The following is a 24,511-nucleotide window of genomic DNA, read 5'->3' as shown; positions in this document are numbered from 1 at the left end:
AGGATCCATGCAAAGAAGACAACCAATGAAAATGCAGAGTTAGGAGTCTGTGTACCCAGAAGAAGGCCAGTGTTAACAGACTAAATAGAGAGGAGTAAAGACTGGAAAGAAAGGAGCAGGACAACTTGCAAAGGGTTTTAAAAGACAAATCGAATATTACATTTGATCCTGGAGATTAACAGGGAACCACAAGGGTTCACTGTGTGTGGAAGAGGCAGATGGGGGGACATGGTCAGATATGCCCTTTAGGAAGATCATTAGAAAATGAGTGAAAGATGGACTAAAATAGGGAGAAACTTGAGGTTGGAGGGTCAATTACAAGGCTATTACAATAGCCAAGGCATGGCACCAATGTGGCGGCTACAGGAGTGGAGAGTGGGGATGTATATGAAAGATACTGTGAAGGTAGAAATGACAAGACTTAGCAACAGATTGGATATGTGAGTTGGGGGTCAGGGAAGAATCTAATATGACCCAGAGGTGAAAGATAATGAGCTTTGTTTTGTCATTTGTCAACATTTGTCAAAATGTTGAGTTTGAGAAGTCTACTGGTAAGCAGTTCAAAATAAGAAACTGGAAATGAGGAGAGAGCTTAGAGCTGGATAAGTGGATCTGAGAATCATCTGCACAGAGATGATAATGGAAAGTATGGGACATTATGAGATCACCATGCAAGACAGCAAACAGGGAAAAGAGAAAGCCAAGGAGGTAGGGGATAACCACAATTAGTATTCATGTCCTACATAAAGATCTAGCAAAGGGCACCAAGATGGAATGGACAGGCAGGAAGAACAGAAGCAGAAGAGCATGGTACTATAAAACCTTAAGATGAGAGAATATCTAGAAGAGGATGTCAATAGTGGTGAAGCCTGCAGAAAGGTCAGGAATGATAAGGACTGGTCATGATAGCTGGGAATTAAGAAATTACCAATAATTTCAGAGAAAGTAGTGTTAGTTGAATGATGAGGATGTAAAAGAGTGAGAAGAAAAGACATGGAAGCACCAACTGTAGGAGGTTTTCTCAAGTTTAATCACAAAAGGAAGGAAAGATGGTAGCTAGTGGGGATCGGTGGTTAGAGCAAGCAAAGGTTTTTTTTTTTAAGGATGAGAGAAACCATGGCCTTTTTGTAGGCAGCAGGAACAGCCAGCAGACAGAAAGAGAGAGACTTAAGATAAGTGACAGAATGGGTATGACAGAGTGGCAAGCTGCTGGTGGAATGGGACTATTTATGCATATATAGGGGTTTGTCATGGCAAGGAGATGGGCTACCTCTTCACATGACACAGAGTGAAAGAGTAAATATGGTGAAAGCCATCTGAATGAGATGAAGCAGATGCAAGAAGAGAAAGCTCTAGGCAAGGTCTCATTTGAGCTCAAAGCCTCATTTTTTGGTAAGGCAAGGTCCTCAATTATGGAAGTATGGGGAGGGGATGCTTGAGGAGAGATTAAAGGGTTTCCTGGTTATTTCATCAGGTTAGATACTGTGCAGCTACACTGAAGAGGTAAGAGAGGAGAAAAGAAGAAATGCTGGGCCACCTCTTACTTTAAAAACTGTTCTTTAATGGGAAAAACATAAAAAAACCCCTCCAAGCTATTATGGTATTTTGATAACAGCTCTAAGGTCAACCAATATTTTTCAATTCCTTTGCTTTTCACAATTGAGAGAAGAAAGAATGTAATGACTACTCTTTTCTCTTAATGGCTTTATTTAAGAGACCATGACCATTCTAACCATCCTGTCAAAGCACTGCTCAATCCTAAACAGGCAAATAATTATTAATTAAATGTTTAAAGGTTATTATTGGGTATATATTAGTTATAAGCCAAATTTATAATGGTTAAAATTTACTTTTATGTGCTTATATACTAGATCTCCTTGAATAATTAATGGGTACAAGCATATTTATGGTTATATTAAAGGACCTAGAAAATACTTTCATTATTTTAAATTATCAGAGGTTTATGGTTGTTGTTATCTTTTATTTTTATGTCATAGTACTGGTCACATTCATGATTTATTTGATGACAAGGTCCTGGTCAGCAATACAATTTACAGTTCTGAAATAATTCCTCAGGGAAAATATAATTCGTTTTACTACAATGATTCACTGTGACATGGTATATTTCAGCAAAAAGTAGGGACAGTTTATATCTTTCAGTCACTTAAACTAACTGAGAGTAGAAATTTGGATAATCTAATAATTTCTCATTTTGGTACACGATTTCTCTCTGGAAAGTGTGTACATAGTTTGCCCCTCTCTTCCCCAAAATACAGATGTTCTTGTACATTTAACCTGAGTCCTGAAATGTGCAAAAGATGGTTTGATACAGTCATAGGTTTAAAGTCAAAAGGATCTTAGAGGCCTGATAATCTATCTGGCTCATTTCACAGATGAGGAAACTGTGGCACAGAAAAGTTATGTGACTGGCCAGGGTCATAGAGCAAGTAAATGCCCAATGCAGCATTTAAGCCGGGTCTCCCTGACCCTAAGTTCAGTGCTTTAGCCATTATCTCCCATGGCTTTATTATCTGAATCCAAAATTAAATGAGGAAGGGGAATTCAGATCCATGATGAGTGGTACAAGAATAACAAACAGTTCTGCCCTCGGCAGGCCCTCAAGAAGATAATCCACAGATGAAAATTCCAGAGTTGGCTATAACTTCATTCTTAAGAATGTTCCCACTAAGGAAAAGCAGAAGGGTCTGGGTAATGCTTGCTCTTTTAAGACAATCAGTAAAATGGGACATGATGAAATGTTTAGCCTTGGTTACAGTGTTCATGAAAAAGTCAAGGTTAAGTTAAACTTTCCTTGTTTTTGCAAGTTCAAGAAGTAAGATTCCACGGTGGTTATTTTGGGATGAATCACATTTAAGAACTAGTGGAAAGATCTGTGGAATGACATGCCTGTCTCTCCAGGAGAGGGCAAACAGCCCTCAGTGCTGCCTATCTGCCATGCAAAATCCTCATATGCCAATAGCCTAGCCAGAAATATTCATTTATCTTGCTCACTGACTTTTCTCCTCATACCTTGTGAGAAGAATGTTTTTCCAAAGAATCAGACGTAATTTAAGCAAACAACACTAGTGTGAATTGATGAAGGCAACTCCATACTCATGAACATGTACTCACATGCAAAAAATACCTTGTATTGAACATACAAGTATAAACACATTTTACCAGTTTTGGAAAAAAAAAAGAGACCATTTGAAGACACTTTAACAAATTATTTATATAATTTTTCATTTCTGGCTAAAATGGTCACCTAAGAGAAGCCAGTTACTTGTGCTAAGGAACTGTATAGTTTTGAAGTAATCACTAAGCTCTTCCCTTCTATCATCAGTTTGTTAAAATATATTGAGATCACACTAACTCTTTAATTGCCTTTTTCAGGGGTTCCCACATTTATGAGTGCTGATGTATTTAGAGAGGCATAACAGGTAGGGAACAGATACTGAATATGAATAATTCCGTTGTCAAGCAGAACCCAATGGCCACCCTTACATACAATTCACATAAATTAAAATCAGCAGCTCAATTTCAAAGATTTAGGTCAGAAATCTACCGCAAAGCAACATCTCATACACAAACTGGAAGCAGACGCTAGACTTTGATTAATCATGCCAAGATGCTCATAAAATCGTGGGCAAGGAAGGGGAAATGAGCATCTGCATAAAGGGGCATGTCTGTCTGGACAGGGCTCTGTGCTCCTGTGCAAGAGTGAGGGTGGGAGATAATGTGAACAAGCCTGAGGACTGCAATGCTCCAACAGCAGCTTCTGTCTCAGGAGGCAAGAACAACTGCTATGTCTGAATTCTCTGTTCCTCCCAATGACATCCATATTCTTTTTCTCCACCTTCTGCGTCTAACCAGTCCTATCGAGTATTTTCACTCTTTTCTAGATCTTCCAAGAAAGAAGAAACAAAAGGTACTCTGAGTCAAGGGAGCTGTTGCAAAAGCAGGCAGCTCCGAGGATTCCCCAAGGTAAAGCCTCCGTGGCTGGAGCAGAGACATGGCGAGGGCTTTTCTTAGCTTGACATTTCAAAGTCATGTCTTACTCTGCAAAAGGTCTGACTCCAAGGCAGGGTTCAGGGTGAGTTAAACAAGAGGATTCTAATAAAATTTTAGGCAAACAGAGTAATATTAATCTAATTGGTCATGAAAAGGGGATGGGAAGGTTAAAGAGATAGATGTAACAATGGGAAAAGGAGTCAGGTAAGCTGGGTTTGAATCACAGCTATGCCACCACCAATCAATCAGTCAATCAAGTATTTGTTAAACACCTACTATGTGTTGTTCACTGTGCTGGGGATGCAACTACAAATAATGAAACAATACATCCTTTTTTTTTCCTGGGGGGATGAGAACACATAAAAGCAGATACAGCCTAAGTATGATATTAATACACACACACACACACACCCCCAAATGCAAAGTAGTTGGGGAGGGAGGCACTAACAGGTAGAGGATCAGAAAGATACTGAAGCTGGTACCTGGGCTTCAACTTAAACAATGACAGGTACTCTCTGGGGTAGAGCTATGGAGGGAGTGCATGCCAGGCATGGGGGACAGCCAATGGAAGAGAGATGCGAGATGAAATGTTACGAATGAAGTACAGAAAGGTAAGTTTGGCAGGGTCACAAAGTACAGGAAGCAGAGCACTGTCTGAGGTTAGAATGGTTAGTTTGAGCAGGTTATGAAGGGCTTTACAAGATAAACATTAGAATTTATATTTTGCTGTAGAGGCAATACAAAGTTATTGGAGTGGGTTGAGGGCTTAGGTATCAAACACATGGCTTATAAATACTCTTGAGTAAGACCTGAACCAGATTAAAACGTAATTGTGAAATATTTAACAAAATAAATAAAAAGCAATAAAACATAGATAATATTACATTTTAAAACTAAGTTAATACACAGCCTTGCAGCAATCCTATATACAGATCAGTCATCCCCATTTGTATTTGAGTTTGACACCACTAGAGTAGGGGATACACACTGCTATATTTAAAGTACATTATTTTAGTAGTAGTGTGCAGGATGGATGAGACTGGGAAGAAATTTGAGGTGGGAAGACCAGCTAGGAGGCTGTTGTAATAATCTAGATGAGAGGGTATGAGGGACTGAATTAAGATAGGAGCTGTGTGAGTAGAGAAAAGGGATCAGATTAGAGATATTGTGAAGGCAGAAATTGGATATATGGGATGAGGGAGAGTGAAGAGTCCATAATGCCTAGATTATAAGCCTAAAACAATGGAAGGATAGCAGTGCCACGGACAGAAACAGGGAAGTCTGGGAGAGAAGAAAAGATAATGAAGTGAGTTTTGGACACATTGCATTTAAAACATGCCTAACAATCAACAGGTTATGTAGGACAGAGGTTTGGGGTAACAAGTGGAACTGGACATAGAGATAGGGGAACTGTCTGCGCAGAGATGGAAGTTAGATCCACAGATGGTGACAAAAGGGAGAGGGCCTAGTACAGACCCCTGGGGAATATCCACAGTCAGGGTGTGTGACCTGATGGAGTCAGAGAAGGAGCAGGCAGGCAGGAGGGGAAGCAGGAAAGAGCAGGTTTATGAAAACCCATAGATAAGAAAGTCTTTGGGAGAAAAGGGTGGTCAGAGAGACAGAAAAACAAAACAAAACAAAACAGATTTGGCAGTTAAAAGAGCATTGGTAACTCTGGAGAGAACCATTGAATGATTAGGTTGGATTACAGATTGTGAAAGGTTAAGGACTGAGTGACAGCAGAGGAAGTAGAGGCAATGAGCAGAAAATATTTCCTATTCCTTTTAAAATTTTGTTCATCTTTTTTGTTTTTATGCTACTTAATTTTTCCCTGTATCCTTTCCCCTCCCTACTGAAAGAGTCATTCCCTACTTTAAAATGAAGAAAGAGAAAAAAAGTTCACGTAATTGATCACTGCATCAAAAGCCCCACTATCTGCACTCCTCTTTGCAGGGGGAGGGGGAGGTATCTGCACATTTCTTCTTCACTATTTTTCAATATTCATTTTCAGTTGCTCCTGGCTGTCCTTGTAGTCACTGTGTACACTGTTCTCTCAGTTCTACTTAGGTCACTTTGTATCAGTTCACATAACCTTTCTGGGCTTCTCTGCATTCATCATGTTCTTCGTTTCTGACAGCATGGTAAGATTTCACTGTGTTCATGCACCAAATTTGTTGAGCCATTGCTCAACAACTGGGTTTCCAATTCTTTGCTACCACAAAAATGCTGTTACAAATACTGTGGTATAGATGAGAACTTTCTTCTTATCAATGGCCTTTTTGGGGGTATATTCCTAGTAGTAGATTCTCAGAGCTCTACCAACAATTCATCCACGCACCTATCTTTCCACATCCCTCCAAAATATATTATTTCTGTCTGATATCATTATCAATTTACTGAATGTGCAGTGAAAACTCAGGGTAGTTTTGATTTACATTTTTCTTATTATTGGTAATTTGGAAGCACTCTTTCTTTCATGTGGTTAATAGTTTGCTGTTCTTTTGAGAACGGTCTGTTCATGTCCTTTGACTACTTGTCTATGAAAAAAAGGCTTTGGGTATCACATAGTTCTCTTAGTTATGTAAACAACCTTTCCAAGAAGTTTTGCTTAGAGGAGGGATAGAGAGGTTGAGAGATTAAGAGGATGGTAGATGCAAGGGTTTTTAAGGATCGTAGAGACTTGGATATGTCTGAAGGTAGCAGGGACAGAAGAAGTTGATAGAAAAGGTTCAAGAAAGGGGATGATGGGAGAGGATCACTCATAGAGGGGATGGCTTTGGGAAGGAGACTGGGAGAAAAAGAGAGAAGTGATGAGGTTTTGGCGAAGGGATTTTGAAGTGAAAAGAAGGGAAGAAGGAACTCACATTGAATGGCCTCAGCTTAAGAAAATGAAAAAACAAAGTCCTCAGCAGAGAGGACAGGGTGGAGGAGTTGGGGTGGGGGTGAGGGGAGGTGCTTAGAGGGAAGTAGGCTTGGAATAGCTCTCTGAGGGGAGTGAGACAGGGAACCAATAGGGAGGAATAAAAGAGCTGCCTTAACTTCAGCGAGGGCAGAGTCGAAGTTGGATAACATGAATTTGTAATGTACCCAGTCACACAACGGTGGGACTTCCTCTAGCTTTTTTCAGCACTCATGAGGAGGAGCAGAGGTAGCAGGTGGTGGGAATAATCCGGGGCTGAGGTTTGGCAAGAGAAGTGTAGCAACAAGATAATGGGGCAAGAGATACATGAGTGAGGGACAGTAAAGAGCTGAGATGGGTTGAGGCTGGAGAAGGAAGAAAGTGAAGTTAGAGATGAGGTTACCTAAGAAAGTATTAAGGGGTATAAGGAACAGGCACAGACTAGGAGAGGTGGCATGATAAGAGGGGATAGTCAGACAGGGAAATAGAAGACTTCTGAATTAGGGGAATGAGTTCAAATCTGGCCTCAGACACTGGCTGTATGACCCTGGGAAGTCACTTCACCCTGTTTGCCTCAATTTCCTCATCTGTAAAATGAGCTAGAGAAGGAAATGGCAAATCACTCCAGTGTCTTTGCCAAGAAAACCCCAAATGGAGTCAGAAAGAGCCAGACATGACTGAAATGACCAAACAATAACAAAGTACAAGGGCAGGAATGAAGGAGTAGTGAAAGACGGTGAGCCAGGTCCTGAACTCTGCCGTGGCTACTTATGATTGTAATTGTGTGGGTTTTGATTTCAAAAGAGAAAGGGCTACTTAGTGATGGAGGCAAATGGAGCACCCTGAAGTAAACAATGGGGAGAAAGGAGCATCTCACTTCTTCCTCAGGACCATTGTGATGGGAGATGTGAGAGAGAAAATACTGCCAGTCCTGGAAAGGACAGCTGGGGATGCAGGTGTCAGTGAGGACTAACATATGGGAAAGAGTAAGAGAAAGAGGTTCAGAATGAAGCAGGGCAGAGTGGGACTGGAATATGGAGATGAGAACATGAGGAGGGAGAGAAAAGATACTTTTCTACCAAAGAGCTACTGGTTTTGAGGGATAGAGGCCGAAGAAGAAGCCAGAGGAGTAACAGTGGGTGACACAGAAGGAAAGAAGCTCAGTCTCCAAGAGGTGTTGCATTTACTAACTCTGTGAAACACTAAACTCATTTGACGCATCCATGCCCTTATCTGTGAAATGGCAGGAAACAGGAACATAGATTATTTGAGCTCTACTCAGAGTGTTCAGAATCATATGATTCTATGAAAAGCTTGCCCTATACAATTATCCACTTTATTAACAGTAATTTCAGTTGCTTTAATAAATGATTTTTTAAAATTACACTCCTCAGCCACCTCACCAGTCACTATGTAGCCCAGACCAGAGACCAGGCCCTGAAGGAATTAACTCTCTTGTGTTCAGATTGGTTGTCTACTGTTGCCTACTATTATGATTTCATCCATGATTCACAAACACTTCACTCCCCAATTGCCTCACTAGCCCACAAGCTTGAATATCCCCTGACCTAAGAGGATCTACCCCTCCCCTCTTGGTCTGAAACCATAACCTAAAACTCTGTCACTGTTCCAAAAAGGGTTTACCAATTTATTTCCTTATGGCTCTACTCACCATTCCTCAACTTTCAAAATCAAAATATCCCTCTCCCCAGCTACCACCACCACCACCACCACCACCACTCTATCTCTATCTATTGATATGTCTATATATCAACATATTTATCAATCTAACCATCTATCCATCTAATTTCTCCTATTAGAACGTATGCTCCTTGATGGGGAAGGACTCCCTTTGTTTTCGTATTTGTCTCTAACACTCTTCCACAGTGCTTCGCACAGAACTGGTTGGCTGGTTGGTGCTGTCCTTTGTTAATTACTTAATAATTGCCTTTTTAAAAAATCCTTCAAAAAGGATGGTTATAAATATGTAAGATGGACTTAAAACCAAAAATTTCATTTGGATCTGAGGCAAAATGTCACAGAGTTTTTGACTACTTGACCAAAGCACTTGCCACCTGATGGCAAAAGATGCCAACTACAAGATAAGCAGCTAGGGGGAATATCAGGCTACCAAGCCAATATTATGAGGTGACAGCAACTACTATGGCTCCACTCTCCTTCATACACACACTCTGTTTCTACCTTAAACATCCTAATGCATGTCTCATCATCACATATTATTTAAGAGAATAACCAAAATGGTTTCCATAATCCCTCTTCATTCCAATCTATCCAGTATATCACTGCCTAATTAATCTTCCCAAAATAAGACTTCAATCACATTACTTAGCCACTCAATAATTTGTAGGGGCTCCCTATTGCTTACATAATTAGGTTAAACTCCTTAATCTGTCAAGGTCTTACATTTCTTTTTTTTTTGGGGGGGGTGGCGGCGCCAAGTGGGATTAAGTGACTTGCCCAGGGTCACACAGGTAGTAAGTGTCTGAGGCCAGATTTGAACTCAGGTTCTCTGACTTCAGGGCTGGTGCTCTATCCAATGTATCACCTAGCTGTCCCCACCAAGGTCTTTCATAACAAACCCCAGCTAGGTTATCCTTAACACTGTCCTCACACCTCAGTCTCCTTTTTTTTCCTCTACTGATTTAACCTATACTTCTAGCACATGGTAAGGTGAATGTTATGTTCACAGATATTAGTTTGGTGTCTATGACATCACCTATCTAAATTTGAGCTTCTTTTGATAATTACAGGTAAGGCCACCTTAATAAAAAACATGCAGTTTTATAGATACCACTCATTTTTATATAAGTTATCTCTGGGAATATCCCACTACCCCAACTTGAAAATGAACTCCCCCTTTTAACAAAGAAAAGTAATTAAGCAATGAACTTCTGATACAGAGACCGTCTGTCAAAATGGATGCTACATTTTGCCCTAGGATTCCCTCCTTTTTTGTTAAGCAGTTATGGTTCATTCTCTATTCTCTAGTACCATTATTAGTTTTTCAATAACTGAAGTTCTTAGGCTCCTTTTAGTAATTTTTTTCATTTGTATATTGTTATAATCATGGTATGTTTTTCTTTTAGTTCTGGTTATTTCATTCAGTAACAATTCATATATTTATATGAATTCCCAGGTTTCTCTGAATTTCTCATATTCTTTATTCCTTCCTACACAATAATACTGAATTACATTTATATGCTACATTTTATTCAAATTATTCCTGATTCATGAACATTCATTTTATTTCTGGGTCTTTGCTACAACAAAAGCACTATGAATATTTTAGTATATTGTTGCATCTTCATTTGTCTTTGGCTTTCTTGAAGTATACAGCATGTAGTGGGCTTCCTGGGTCAAACATATGAATAGCTTAGGTACGTTTCTTGCACTCCTCCAAAATGATAACTAGAACAGCTGGACCAACTCATAGCTCCACTGTCATTATTTCAGGATGCTTGTTTTTACAGAGCTCAAAATTTATTGTTTCTATTTTTTCTTTATCTTTGCCAATTTGCAGTGTATAAAGTAAAATCTCAGGTATTTTAAGTTGCATTTCTTTTATTAGTTATTTGAGAGCACATTTTCATAGATCATTTACAGTTTGCAATTTTTTTGACAATTATATATGCAATTCATAATGTTTGAGTACTTGGGGAATGGCTCTTGGTCTTATAAACTGTCCTAATTCCTTACATAACTTGTTTATCATGGAAGATTTTCCCTGCCTTCATTAACTTTGTTCTTACAAAAGTTTTTAAATTTTATGAAATCAAAATAGTCTGTTTTGTCTTTTATGATCACTTTTGTTCTTTCTTTGGTTAAGAATTCTCCAAGTAGCACCACTTAAATATAATAAAGGTTGACAATTTGTATTTATTAGCACTCTAATCTCAAATGACTTTAAAATTTAAGATTCTGTCTTGATCAGAGTTCTCAGTAAGACAAAGATTGTTTTCTGACCCTGTTTTTTTCTGTATGGAATGCAATACATAAAAACACAAACACAGTTTCAGAAATACAAGCCCATTTTTACTGAAGACCCAAACTAAAGCAGGAATTTTTGCCTAAGTAAAAGCTTGAACTGAATGCTCAATAATTTCCCTCCTATTTACTTTTCAACTCAAGCCTTGCCATCCAAATCCTCAGCCTCTTGCAATGTGGCTTCCATTCCAACCACCTGACTTAAAATGCCCTCTCCAACATCACTGATTATCCCTTTATTGTTAAATTCGACGATCCCTCAGTTCCTATCCTTGATGACTTCTCTGCAGTGTACCACTGACTGTTTTTTGCTGACACTGCTGTAATGACTCTCTTTCCTCTGAAACCTATTCCTTTCTGGTATCCTCTGCAAAGTCATCATCCGTGATCTAATACTCCAACATGTGGGTATCCCTAAGGGCTTTGTTGTGGGCTCTTTCTACTTCTCCAGGGTCTAATGAGCACCATGATCTCTACATAGATGACTTCCAAATCCAATATCCAGCCTTTGTTTCTCTCTCTCCTCAGTTCCAGTACTACAACTGTCTGGTTGACCCATCCACAACGATCTCTGTATCTCATACAAAATGTACTATTTATTCCCCTAAATGCATCCCTCTTCCTGACTTCCTATTTCTGTTGAGTATACCATCATTCATCTAGTTACCTAGGTTCACAGCCTAAAAATCATCCTTGACTTTTTACTTTCACTCCTACCTCACAGCCAGTCAATTGCTAAACCCTATTGATTACAGGTCCTCAACATCTTGAACAAATACCCCATTTATTCTACTTATATCACTCCCATTCAAATTCAGACCCTTATCACCTCTTTCCAGAACTCTTAGAATAGCTTCTTTGGGCAGTCTGTCAGTTATCTAGTCAATTAGCATTTATTAAACTCTGAAACAGGGCCAAGCACTGGGCTAAATGTTAGGGATACTAAGCAAGGCAAAAACAGTCCCTCAAGAAGCTCCCAGTCTAACAGGGTTTCGAAAACAAGATAAATCCAAGATAAATTGAGAGTATTCTTAGGGGAGGGCACTAAGATTGAGGAGCACTGTAAAAGATTTCTTGTAGAATGTGGGACTTTAGTTGAAACTTGAAGGAAGCCATGAGGCAGAGATGAGATGAGACAATTCTAGACATGGGAGACAGCCAGTGAAAGTGAACAGTTGGAAGATGGGGTGAAGGTTGACATGGTCAGACCTATGTTTTAGGAAGATCAACCTGACAGCATCAAATGGGAACACTGAGACAGGGATACCAACTAGCAGATTACTATATTAGCCAAGGCATAAGATGGTAAGAGCCTGAACCACAGTAGTTGCAGTAACAGAGGAAAGAAAGGGTAATATATGAGAGATGTTGTAAAGCTAAAAACAGCAGGACTTGACAACCAATTGGATACAGGTCATGAGAGAGAATAAGGAGTCAAGGATGACGCCTAAGTTGGGAGGATGATGGTCCCCTCAGTAGTAATAAAGAACAGAGGAAGAGAGGAGCATATGGGGAGGAGCAGGAAGAGGTTTGTGAATCCAGCTTTGGACATGTTGAGTTTAAGATGTCTATGAGAGATCTCATTCGAGATGTTTAACAGACAGATGGAGATGTGAAACTAGAGGCTAGGAGAGATGTTAGGGCTGGATAAATAAATCTGTGTATTGTCTATACAGAAGGATAATTGAATCGATGGGAGCTGATAAGATTATAAAGCAAAAAAGTATAAAGGGAGAAAAGAAGAGGGCACATGACAGCCTTGGGAGGGGGGGTGCCCTCAGATTTGGCAGACATGGTACAGATGAAGATCCAGCAAAGGAGACAACTGGTCAGACGATTACCAGGAAAACCAAGAGAAGTATCAAGGAGAAGAGGGTGATCAACAACGTCACAGGCTGCAGAAGGGTAAGAAGGATGAGGACTGAGGACAGGCCATCAGATTTGGCAATTAAAAGTTCATTAGTACTCTGCGTGCAGATTGAAGCATCCTTTTTTCACTTATGTATGTGCTTTTTCTTTTGCCATAAAGCTAATATGGAAATACGTTCTGCATGACTTCATATGTGATCAATATCCTATTATCTGCCTTCTCAAAGGGTAGGGGAGGGCTGAGAGGGAGGCAGAGAATTTGAAACTCAAAATTTTTAAAAAAGAATGCTAAAAAATGTTTAAATGTAATCGAGAAATATTTAATGAAATAAAGCATATTTTAAAAAAAGAAACAATAAATATAATGGATAAAAAGAAGTACAGCTACAAGAAATGACAAGCAGGATGATTTCAGAAAAAACCTGAAAAGACTTAACATGAACTGATGCAAAGTGAAATGAATGGAACTAGGAGAACATCGTTCACAGTAATAACAATTCTGTAGATGATCAACTGGGAAAGACTTAGCTATTCTGGTCAAAACAATGATCCAAGATAATTAGAAAGGACTCATGATGAAAAATGCTATCCACCTCCAGAGAAAGAACCGACAGAGTTTGAATGCAAACTGAAGCTGCTATTTTTCACTTTATTTTTTTCATGCTTTTTTTTTGGGAGGGGAGGGTCATCTTTCACAACATGACTAACATGGAAGTATATTTTGCATGATTATACGTGTATAACCTATATCAAATTTCTTACTGCCTCAGGTAGGGAGGAGGGAAGAAGAGAATTTGGAACTTAACATTTTAAAAAATGAATGTTAAAAATTGTTTTTACATGTAATTTGGGGGAAAATAAAATATTACAAAAAATAAAGAGAAGCACAGAAAGAAAAAAGTTCATCAGTAACTCTGAAGAAAAGTTTCAACTTTATGACGAGTTTGACAGTCAGAGTGCAAAGAGTTAAAGAGAATGAGAGGAAAGGAAAGAAGAAGTGCCTACTGTAAGCGGCCTTCTCAAAATTTTGGTCAAAAAAAAAAAAAGAAAACATAAGATGGTGAATTAATTAATCAAATGAGAATTTTTTAAGCGTGGGGAAGATATGGGCATGTTTGCCAGCAGTATGGAAATAGCCAGTAGAAAGAGATTGACTATAAGATTAGAAAAAGTAGGGATGGCTGAGGAGGAAATCTGCTGAAGAATCTGAGATGGAACAGACTCACTGTGCATGTAAAGGTTAGCCCTAACCATGGCTTTTCATGTAAAACAGAAGTGGAGGACAGAGTGGCTCAAGGCACCCAGGAGAAGGGGATGCTATGGTGGCTTTGGGTTTTTTTAGTGAAAATTGAGGCAAGGTTCTCAGATGAGAGGGTAATAGGGAGATCTGAGGAAGGATGAAAAACTTGGAAAATAGCTATGGTGAGTGAGATAATGAATCAATTAAGAGAGGGACAAAAGGACTGCCTTGTTGCAGTGAGGAGCCAGTTGAGATTATATAATCTAAACTTGTAATGGACCTAGTTAGGAAGATTTTCTTTCTTTCTCCAGATTCATTTAGCAGCATGTAAGCAGAAGCAAAGGCAATGGATGGTGGGAGTAATCTAAGGCTGGTGAATGGAAGGGTAAGATTTTTGATAGGATAAATGGGCGAAGGACTTAAGAGAAACACCCAATGTAGAGCTGAACTGGTTTCACTTAAATCTCTCCCTGTTCCAGCGCATCTTCCATACTGTCAAGTTAACATTTCTAAAGTAAAGGTTTGACTGTCATTTCTCTGCTTAAGAAATTTTACTGGCTGCACATTTCCCTTAGGATCAAATATAAACTCCAAATCTCTGCCATGGGCCCTCTTCTCATTTCCCTTTATGTTGTGTCTCTTGGTGATTTCATCAGCTCCCCCGGATTCAGTTATCATCTCTATGGAGATAATCCCCATATCTGTATAACCAGCCTTAATCTCTCTCCTGAGCTCCAGTTCTGCACTATCAGTTGCCTTTTAGGCATCAGGAACTGAATGTCCCATAGGCACCTTAAATCCAACATGTCCAAATAGAACTCATTCTGCCCTCCCCCACCTCTATATCCTTCTTTTCACTTTCCTATTGCTAAGAGCACCACCATCCTCTCTGCTACCCAGGCTCACAAGCCCAATGTCATCCTCCAGTCCTCACTCATACTCACCTGCCCAGATCCAGTCAGTCAGCTCAGCTCTTATCAGTTCTCCCTTCCCAACATCTCTGCTCCAGATTCCCCTTCTCTGCACTCACAGCCACCACCCTGGTACAGGTCTTTCCTTATCTTCTGCACTAACTGGGAGTCTGCCTCAAGTCTCTTTCCCTTCAAGCCCATGCTCCATTCAACAGTCCCAGTGATCTTCCTAAAGTGCAGGAATGATCATGTCCTGCCCCTACTTAATCTCCAGCAGGCCCCATCACCTCCAGGATCAAATTTAAAATTCTCTTTGGCATGTAAAGCCCTTCACAACCTGGCGTCTTCCTGCCTTCCCAGCCTTCTTACCCTTTCCTCCCTTCCAACCACTCTATGATTTGGGTTCACTGGCCTCTGTGCACTTGAACTGGCTGTCTCTCATTCCTGGAATGCTTTTCCTCTTCTAATTCCTGACTTCAACACTCAGTAAAAAATACACCCTCTGCAGGATTCCTCCCATCTTCTGCCCCCAACCCCTGCTATGCCTTCTGCTGACATGACCTTCCAATTACACTGTTTATATATCCTGGATGTACATACTTATTTTTATGTCGTCTCCTTCATTGGAAGGTGATCTCCAGGAGGGCAGGGATCACACATTTTGGCTTTCTTTGTATCGCCAGTGCTTAGCACAAAGCCTTACACACAGTAAACATTTAATAATTGTGTATTTACTGATTGTATATATCACTTATCTGTGAATATGATACACATCCCCCACAAAATGCAAGCCCCTTGAGGGCAGGGACTGTCTTACTTTTCCATTTGTATCCTCAATACCGAGCATAATAGCTGGCACATGTCAGGTTCTCAATAAATGTGTTGATTGATAAGAGTGAAAAAATATCTAACAAAAAAAGAGGGGTACATAACGAGGTACTAAGAGACAGCACCATTAGGAAAATATGTTGATATGGCCACTTTTGAAATAATTTAAAAATCATATATTATACTGAATCATCTAAGTGCCAAAACACACAGTAATAAGGCAGATTTGGAGAAGAAACTGATATTGGCCAGAAAGTGAGGGAAAGTATCATGAAAGAGCTGGGAACCAAGTTGGGATTTGATACATGAATTGTCTTCATACAACTGGAGGAGGAGAACAATATGAATAAGAAACCTGAAGTTGGGAACAAAACTAGTCTGGTTAGAATAGAAGGTTCAAGTTGGAGGATAATTAAGCATTGCAGGTGAGGAATAGCTTAGAGTCAAATGAAGAGGTCTTGTCTTTCTAAGATTTCCAGGATGGGGAACTTTGATTTTATCTTTGTGAGGCACTATGGCCTTGGGAAGAGAACACTGAATCAAGAAACAGGAAGACCTGGCTTTGAATTCAATCTTGAAGACTGGTTATCTGTATAACCCAAGGCAATTTACTTACTACCTCTGAGCCTTGGTTTCTTCATCTGTAAAAGGAATATAATTTAGCACCTACTCTATGGGGCTGCTGTAAGGTCCAAATAATAACAACAACAATAACAGCTAGCATTTATATTGCTAAGCACTTTAGAGATATTATCTCCTTTGATCCTGAAAACAATCCTAGGAAGTAGAAGCGGTTATTATTCCCATTTTATGGTTAAGGAAACTGTGGCAAACAGGTGAAGTAAATTTCCCAGAGTTACAGAGTTAGTCTGAGGTCAGATCTGAACTCAGGTCTTCCTGACACTACGTGCCACACTTTCTCAGCTGACTCTGGAAATTGTGAGCTATTACAACCGGCTCCACAAGGAGCTGGTGAAGATTTTGAGACAGTGGGGCGTAAAGAACACTAGTTCCAGACATAGAGGAACTGGGTTCAAAGCCATCCTCAATGCTTGCAATCCATGTGAGCTTAGGTAAGTGACTTTAGCTCTCTGGGCCTCAGGTCCTCGGCTGCAGAATGAGGGAAATGGATGAGAGGGCCTCTGAGGTCTTTTCCAGCTCTCTATATAATTCTATGATTGCTCTTCCTTCATTAATTTGAGGTCAGTCTATTCACATACAAGAATATAAGTTAATAAAGGGAACAAACCCTTACAGAAGGTATAGAAAGAAAAGGAGATCTTTTAACAAAGAGTCCACGAAGGCCCAGTGAGATCAAATAAACATAACCTCCTAGGCCTTGTCCTAGGTTAAAAAACATATTCTTAATAATAAAATGGATTTATTTTCCTTTCAGAGCATGGTTCTTCTGCTGAGGAAAAGCACCTGACCTGAATTCATAATTATCACATCCTCAGCTAATCCAATGAGTTTAGGAAAGGCCAATATTGAATACTTCAAGGTACAGTACTTTCTGTTGCAGCCCAAGTGTTTGGGAAGCCTGCGCACTGTCTCCGCCTTAGGACTCCAAGAGCTGACACATCTTCATGTGCCTATATCAGTAAAAAGGGCCTGGCTATTCAACAGCCCAGATACTTAGGTACGAACACAAAAATAGCCACAACAATAAAAAAGAGTAAAAAGAGTACTTCTGTCACTAAACAGAATATATGAAGAGCCAATGTTTGCACAGTGAAGGTGGTGGAAAGCATTATGAACAGAAATTCAATTCCTTACCGATTAATCCCCTCCTTGGTGTAGAACACAGAGTAGGTGAGGTTGTCTCCGTGTGGATCCGATGCTGGTGTTCGCCAAGTCAGTTTGATGAAGCGAGTAGAGACGAGTGAGGCCACGACATCCCTCGGTGCTGAAGGTAATGGTCCGGTTGTGGCTGGTGCTAGATGGTCAGTAGTGGCACTGGTCAGTGAAGTGGGAGGTAATGTTGGGATGGCAACATCTTGTCATGTGCAAACATTGGGGAATATGAAGGGCAAACCACGACGGTTTTTAAAAAGAGAACAGAAAAAAAAACAAAAAAGAAATAAACAAAACCACGATGGGAAACAAAATAAAATGAATGAACACAAAAAAGGCCATTAAACTGAAGGCTAACATGCAGGCAAAAAGGTTACTACTGAAAACTAATGGGAACTATTGAAGACGTCACTGCAGAGCAAGCAGACTCTATCTGTACTATGATGGGGGTGGTAGGAGGAATGGGAAGGGTGACAGCTGAGGACAAGATACCACCTCACAAAAAAGGACACAGGAGTCCCTAACACCATTTCTGTCATTTCTCCAAATAACCATGCAAACTTTTTCAAGCTTTAGAAGTAAAAACATGCTTCAATTTTATAATGTCTTTATACCCACATTATATTTTACTCTGAAATTGTAGCATAAGAGAATTAATTTGGGCTAATCAGTTATAAAAAGCAATCAGTGGATTATTATTAATCTAATTAAAGAGCTGTTGTTAGCTTATTTGATTCTAATGCACCAGTATAGCTATAATAATGGCATTTTAAATTTTAGTCTAATCTCACATTTTCTTCTATAAGTTAGCATCTGCTTGGTAGTGCTCTCACTATCCGTGGCAGGCTGTCAATCCCTAACTAGGGCAGAAGGGTTCCATTTTTTTCTGAAGTATCTCTCATTTGTCTGACTGATCCACGGCATGTGGATATGACAACTTGCTGAATTAAAAAAATCCACAAAGATGACACTCATAGAGTTCAATGTCTACAGTACTAAAATGTACGTGGGTATGTAGATGTATGAAAAAAGCCTGGAAGGCCCTATTAAAAGAATACAGGGGTTCCCAAACCTTACTAGCTTTAAACTATTCAAGCTTAACGATTACGTTTTATGAAATGTTACTTGTTACTCTGACAAAGTGTAGCAGCTGGCAAGCAAAACCTAATGATATATTAAAAAAAAATTGGTCACCATTTTTATACAGACTATTCTCTTGATGATATTTTGGAGATCTGTGCAAATTTTATTCAAGCTGGTATTAATATTATGAGACAATTCTAAAAATATCTACGCTGCATGACAGTGGATATGTAACTCTTGTTACTTAGAACCCAACAGATGCAGTGCCTCAGCAGGACTAGATCCTGTGACAATAATATTGGTTCCTATCACTGGTTTTCTAAAACGAACTTATCTCTAAGCTTATTTTATCTAAATCTATATTGGAATAGGAATCAGTTTTATAGAAATTGATGCTGTGAGATTCTGTATGTGTGTGATTAAAGAATCACAGGAATGAGTTGGAAGAGACCTTAAAAATCTTCAAATCCAATCAACTCATTTTATAGATAAGGAAGCTGACTCAGAAAAGCCACCTGCGAAGCTGGTGTCAGAGACTGCAGCAAAGCTCAGGGCTCTGGACTCATTATGCTATACTTCTTCCTCTAACTACTGAGTATACATTCAGAAAGGCATTTTAATTCACAAAGACTTCTTACCACCATGACAAATCTTCCTTACTAAAAATGAAACTGAAGCTTCATTTCAGTAATTTTGAATGTTATTATTTGGGCAAATAACAAAAAACAACCCCCAACAACCACCACAAAATGGCACTGTAAACATTTTCAGCACAGTTCAGAGGAGGCTGTGCTCATATTTCTACATCAAAGGTGAGCTCAAAGTCAGAAATGGACTCACTCCATCACCTCCAGGTCTGAGGCTGCTCCCTGGCTACAATCTGACAAACCACCTAGCTTCTAGTAAGGACAATGAAGGAAGCTGAATGTGAACAGAAAGGGAGATGAGAGGGCACGTCATCATGGAGGATCATGGCCTGGGGGAGGCATGGTAACAAGGCAGTAACTAAAAAAGATAGAAATCAAGAAGTGATAGAGACCAGTAAGTTACTCATATATCTCCCTTGACAGGCAAATATTATATATTATTTTTCCACTGATTCAAAGTATATTTCAATCAATTATGCAGGGGAAAGGAGAAGTGAATAATTCCAAATAGATTGTTAATAAAATGGTTTATATTTGACTAGTGGATCTACTCAGACATATACTCTCTTACACAAATCCTCTCAAATCTGCCTCATGGAGAGACTTTCTCCCAGTTTGGTCTAAATGCTGCCAACCTATATATGTCCCTGCCTAGACAGGTAGAAGAAATAGTACCCCAGATAATCCTCAAAGTAAATAAACTAACTCTCGATAGTTCCAAGATGGCATAAATAGATTTAGGATACGTACACGCACTTTCAGCAAACATCCTGGCTAAATGCCAGTCACAAAATAGAAATCTTGAAGTACTAGGTACTACAGTAAATGTTAAGGAGTGGGGACAGGCACTACTTCCCAGGAGACTGCAAGAGCTGAGCTCAAAGGTTGATTCTTCAGTTAAACGGAAAAAAGCAAAAACAAAAACAAAGCAAAACAAACCTTCAGAAATTATGCTGAAAACCTTGACATATTTCTATAACCAAGGGTCATAATGAAGAGGTAGAAAACTGGTTGGACCACAAGATCTTGCACAACAAATTCTTTGGCATATACTAGATTCAGGTTATAATACAGGTAAAATGAAATAGAATGTCATTCTCTGCTCCCAAAAATATATGATATATGTGTTATATATGAAAAAACTTTGGCTTTATCAACCTGTGATTTCACAGGTTTGTCGGCACCACTGAAGAACTTTTACCAATGCAAATTAGCACCCACTTTGTAATTTTACAGAGTTGCCTGGAACACTGAATGTTTAAGTTGCATGTCCAGGGCACACAGCCAATATGTGGCCAGAGGTAGGACCTAACTCCAGATTTTCCTTCTTCTGAAACTAGTTCTCTATTCACATTACATCAAACTGCTTCTCATGAAATAAAAGGCACATTGTATATAAATAATCATAACACAAAAACAGAGTATTTTACGTGCCCAAAGGGAGGTAGAAACAAGGCATCAAGAAAGTTTAGAGAAGGAAGTGATCGTTTCCATTACTGTGAGGATCATGATGGACAGATTGGTATTTGAGCTAAACCTTTAAGGAAGAGCAAGGATCCAGTATGGGAAGATGAGGGATGGGGGAAAAGAAAGACAGTATGATGTAATGCAAAGGTGTCAAACTCATCCGGCCAGCAAAACTCCCAAGTGGGTCTGAAGCAGATTAAAATGTAACTGGGAAAAGTTTAACAAAATAAGCAAAAATACAATATAATACTGATAATGTTCATTTGTGCTTTTCAAAGAAACTGTTTTTATTTGAATCTGACATCAATGATGTAGTGGATAGAGGGCTGGACTTGCAGATTCAGATTCCAATCCTGCTTCAGATACATCATGTGACTGTGGTTAAGGCCCCTGACCCCTTATGCTGTCCTTTTTTTATCTGTAAAATGGAGATAGTAATAGAACCATTAACAGTCTGTGCTCATAAGGAGCTGTCTAGTGGAGAAGACAACCTGCAAAGAAGGTATGTACAGGACAAACTTTCATACACAGATGAAAGTCATCATAGGTGAAGAGGTCATGGGATTGTGCAGAATGTGTGTTACCAATGTGAACAGTAATGACGACACTCTGAATAGCGACAGCTGAAGAAGAAAATCGCAAGCCAGGCTCTTAAGTGATCAAGGAAAGTCATGGCAGTCAGGAGATGACCAACAAGGACGTGCAATTAACAGCATGTGATCTGAGGAATGCTATCAAAAGTACGCCCCTTCAGTGTCACTAATGCTCCCCCACCATATCTTACATCTGTCTGACCCCTTCTCTGAGCACTTGACCATCTCCTACGTGATGGGCCCTATCTCAAGTCTCTCTCCCTTCTCCAGTTCATCTTATGTAGAGCTGCCAAAAAAAAAAAATCCCCAAACAGAAATCCATCCTCTCTCTCCCTTGCTGCAAAGCTCCAGGGGCTCCCTATTACCCTTAGGATAGAATGCAAATGCCTCTGTTTGACGTGGTGGGCTGGCTACATTTTACTCTGCTCCAGCCAAACAGACCTGCTTTCCTGTCCCCATAGACATATGTCCCTTTTGTCTCTGCGCCTGCAGCACACACCCTCATCATTCACTCCTAAAATCCCTATTTCCATTCAAAGCTCAGACCAAGGCTTCTGCTATTAGTGTCCCCTGAAATTACTCTGTATATATACTCCAGATTCACTTACATGCAGACCCAAAGAAAGTCAACTCCTTAAAGAAAAGGATGAGGGTTTCTTTTTTTTTTGGGGGGGGGGTACATCTTTTGCTTTCATCTTTCTACCTCCGGTATCTACTACAGTGACTGGCATGTAGAAATCACTTAAATATTTGTAAATATAAATATGTTCTAAATTTATTAATTATAAATATTTGCAAAACTGAACGGCCTTTGATTGGCTGTCCCTCCAGTACATAAAACAACACTTCCAAAAGTTTATTAGCTCCCATCCCTGCCCCACTGCTGTCCCCTCTCCCAACCTGCTCCTCCTAATTCCAGCATCCCCACTATTGAAGTTTCTGATATTTCAAACTTAGAGGTTACCTGCAGAACACTAACTTCATTGAGCTGTCTGGAGAGCTAAATGTGACAGTATAACAGCTCTCAAATTTTCCCTCTCTGCGGCCAGTGCTGCCACACTAACCCCTCCATTCCTGGTCATCTGGGATCCTGCAGTCTCCTCCTAAGAGTCTTTCCCTCACTTTCTAGGTCCTCCTTCTGCCCATTCTTCAGACCACTGTTAGAATAACTGAATCCACAGATGTCATGCTCAAGATATTCCCAAACTCCTCACTGCAAGCTGAACAAAGTTCACATTGGCTCACTTGTCATTCAAGGCTTTCCATACTGGTGTCAGTCACCTTGCTGCGCCGGCTTCATCTGTTCTTTATTTCGCTTCAGCCAAACTGGCCTGCTCTCTGTACCTCAGTCCTGCCCTGGGTTCTTTCATCTTTGGAATACTCTCTTCTCCTAGGAAGTGCTGAACTCCTATCCCCCCTTTTAAAGTACACCTCAGAACCTCCCCCTCCAGAAGTCGGGAGGAGCACTGGCTCTGCCAACAGAATATTTAGTTCAAAACCCGTCTTGGGCACTGACTATGCTATCTTGCCAAGACCTTAAAAGCCTCCCTGGGTCTTAGTTCCCTTATCTGTAAAACCAGGAGCCTGGATTAGAGGGCTTCTAAAGTCCTTTTGAAGTACCATGACCCTCCTCCTGGGCCCTCACAGAGCACTCTAATCTGTACTTCTCTAATGTGCTTTCCTTTCATTATTTATTCTCCATCATTCAATAAATAGTACCAGCTGTTACGTGCAAGGCGTTGGGCCAGGCTCTGGGGAGCCAAAGACAGAATAAAACCAATCCCTGCCCTCAAGGGGTTTATATTCTACACAGAAGAATCAGGAAGCCTTTATAGGAGTAGATAGAGAAAACGTGCTGAGGCAGTCCCTTCCCAGGGGATGTGTCCTTGTTCTGGAGGCCTCACAGCTGAAGAGGAAGGACTCCATGATTCTGCCCCTGGGAGATTCAGGTCGGCTTCTCAGCTCCCTACCAGAGAAAGTGGCTGCACCAGCTCCGAGGAACAGTGTCCACACTCGGCAGGCATCTAATAGACAGACGCTCATTGAAATGAAATGTACCCTGGGTTTTAATTCATTCATTCACCAAATACTGAGTGAAGAACAATGTGCTGGAGGCTCAGTGGGCCGTTCCTTGTGGGGGCTGGGAGGCTATGTGTGCGCAAATCACAGGCTCTTTGGTTTAGAATGGAAGGGACCCCCTCCTCTGATACAGTGAGGTTAAGTGACAGACCCACCTCACAAAAGTACCAAGCATGTCAGCACCGGAAGTAGCAGACTTAGAGTGAGAAGGCCCACATTTTATAAATGAAGAAACTGAGGCCCAGGCTTTCTAGCTCCACATTCTGCATTTTTTCTACTTCAGCATGGTACTAAAAACCAAATCCTTGGTAAAATGCGAAGAAAAAAAACGAGAGTAGATTTAAGTTGAAAATTGTTCCACATGTGCATTAAATATCAAAAATCCTTTTGCTTGAAGTAACACTATTTGCCGGGCTGTTAAGTGGTACAGTGGATAGAGCACCAGATCTGGAAGATCTGAATTCAAATCCGGCCTCTGACACTTACTAGCTGTGTGACCCTGGGCAAGTCACTTAACCCTGTGTGCCTCAGTATCTTCATCTGTAAAATGGGGACACACTGGAGAAGGAAATGGCAAACCACTCCTGCATTCCTCTGCCAAGAAAACCCCATGGACAAAGTGCATGAGGTCACACAGAGTCAGACACAACTGAAAAACAACTTCAACAACAACACAAATGTTATCTGAACCTTGAAGCTGGAAACAGACTTTGTAAAGGAATCATCCAGACAACTGCCAAATGCCCCTAGAGGCAGATCCCGGACCCCCCCCCCCCAAACTCAGATGCATTTTCACATAAAACCTCAGCATGAAAATTCTATTCACTTTAAGATCACTTAAAAGCAACAAGACATGAGGGATAAAAGATGACCCAAAGGAAAGCTTAATGGATTTGTATAATTGTCAAGTAATGGAAGGAAGGGCGAAAGAAATAAATTAATCCACACAAAGAACACTTAAATAGCATCTTTTTAACAATAGGTGGTTTCTTTATAACACCATCTTTCCCTGAAACATCATGAGTGTTATGATAAACTGACTGGTGTAGAGATGGTCAGATATGGTCAACAGCCTCGGATGTTAT

At 40.1% G+C, this 24,511-nt stretch overlaps 1 protein-coding gene across 1 annotated transcript in view; it reads right to left on the bottom strand.

Annotated features, from left to right (window-relative positions):
* NEO1 (neogenin 1) overlaps nucleotides 1–24,511 on the bottom strand; it is a 291,634-nt gene that overhangs the window by 88,371 nt on the left and 178,752 nt on the right. The window contains 1 exon segment of the mRNA XM_078150794.1: nucleotides 17,540–17,759. Within this exon segment, the coding sequence (XP_078006920.1) occupies nucleotides 17,540–17,759 (220 nt within the window).

This window comes from Phascolarctos cinereus, unplaced genomic scaffold (assembly GCF_003287225.1).
Source record: "Phascolarctos cinereus isolate Bilbo 61053 unplaced genomic scaffold, phaCin_HiC Scaffold_3;HRSCAF=262, whole genome shotgun sequence".
In the NCBI taxonomy this organism is placed as follows: Eukaryota; Metazoa; Chordata; class Mammalia; order Diprotodontia; family Phascolarctidae; genus Phascolarctos; species Phascolarctos cinereus.
The sequence above is the reverse complement of the archived record's forward strand: the minus strand, read 5'-3'. Positions and strand labels throughout refer to the sequence as shown.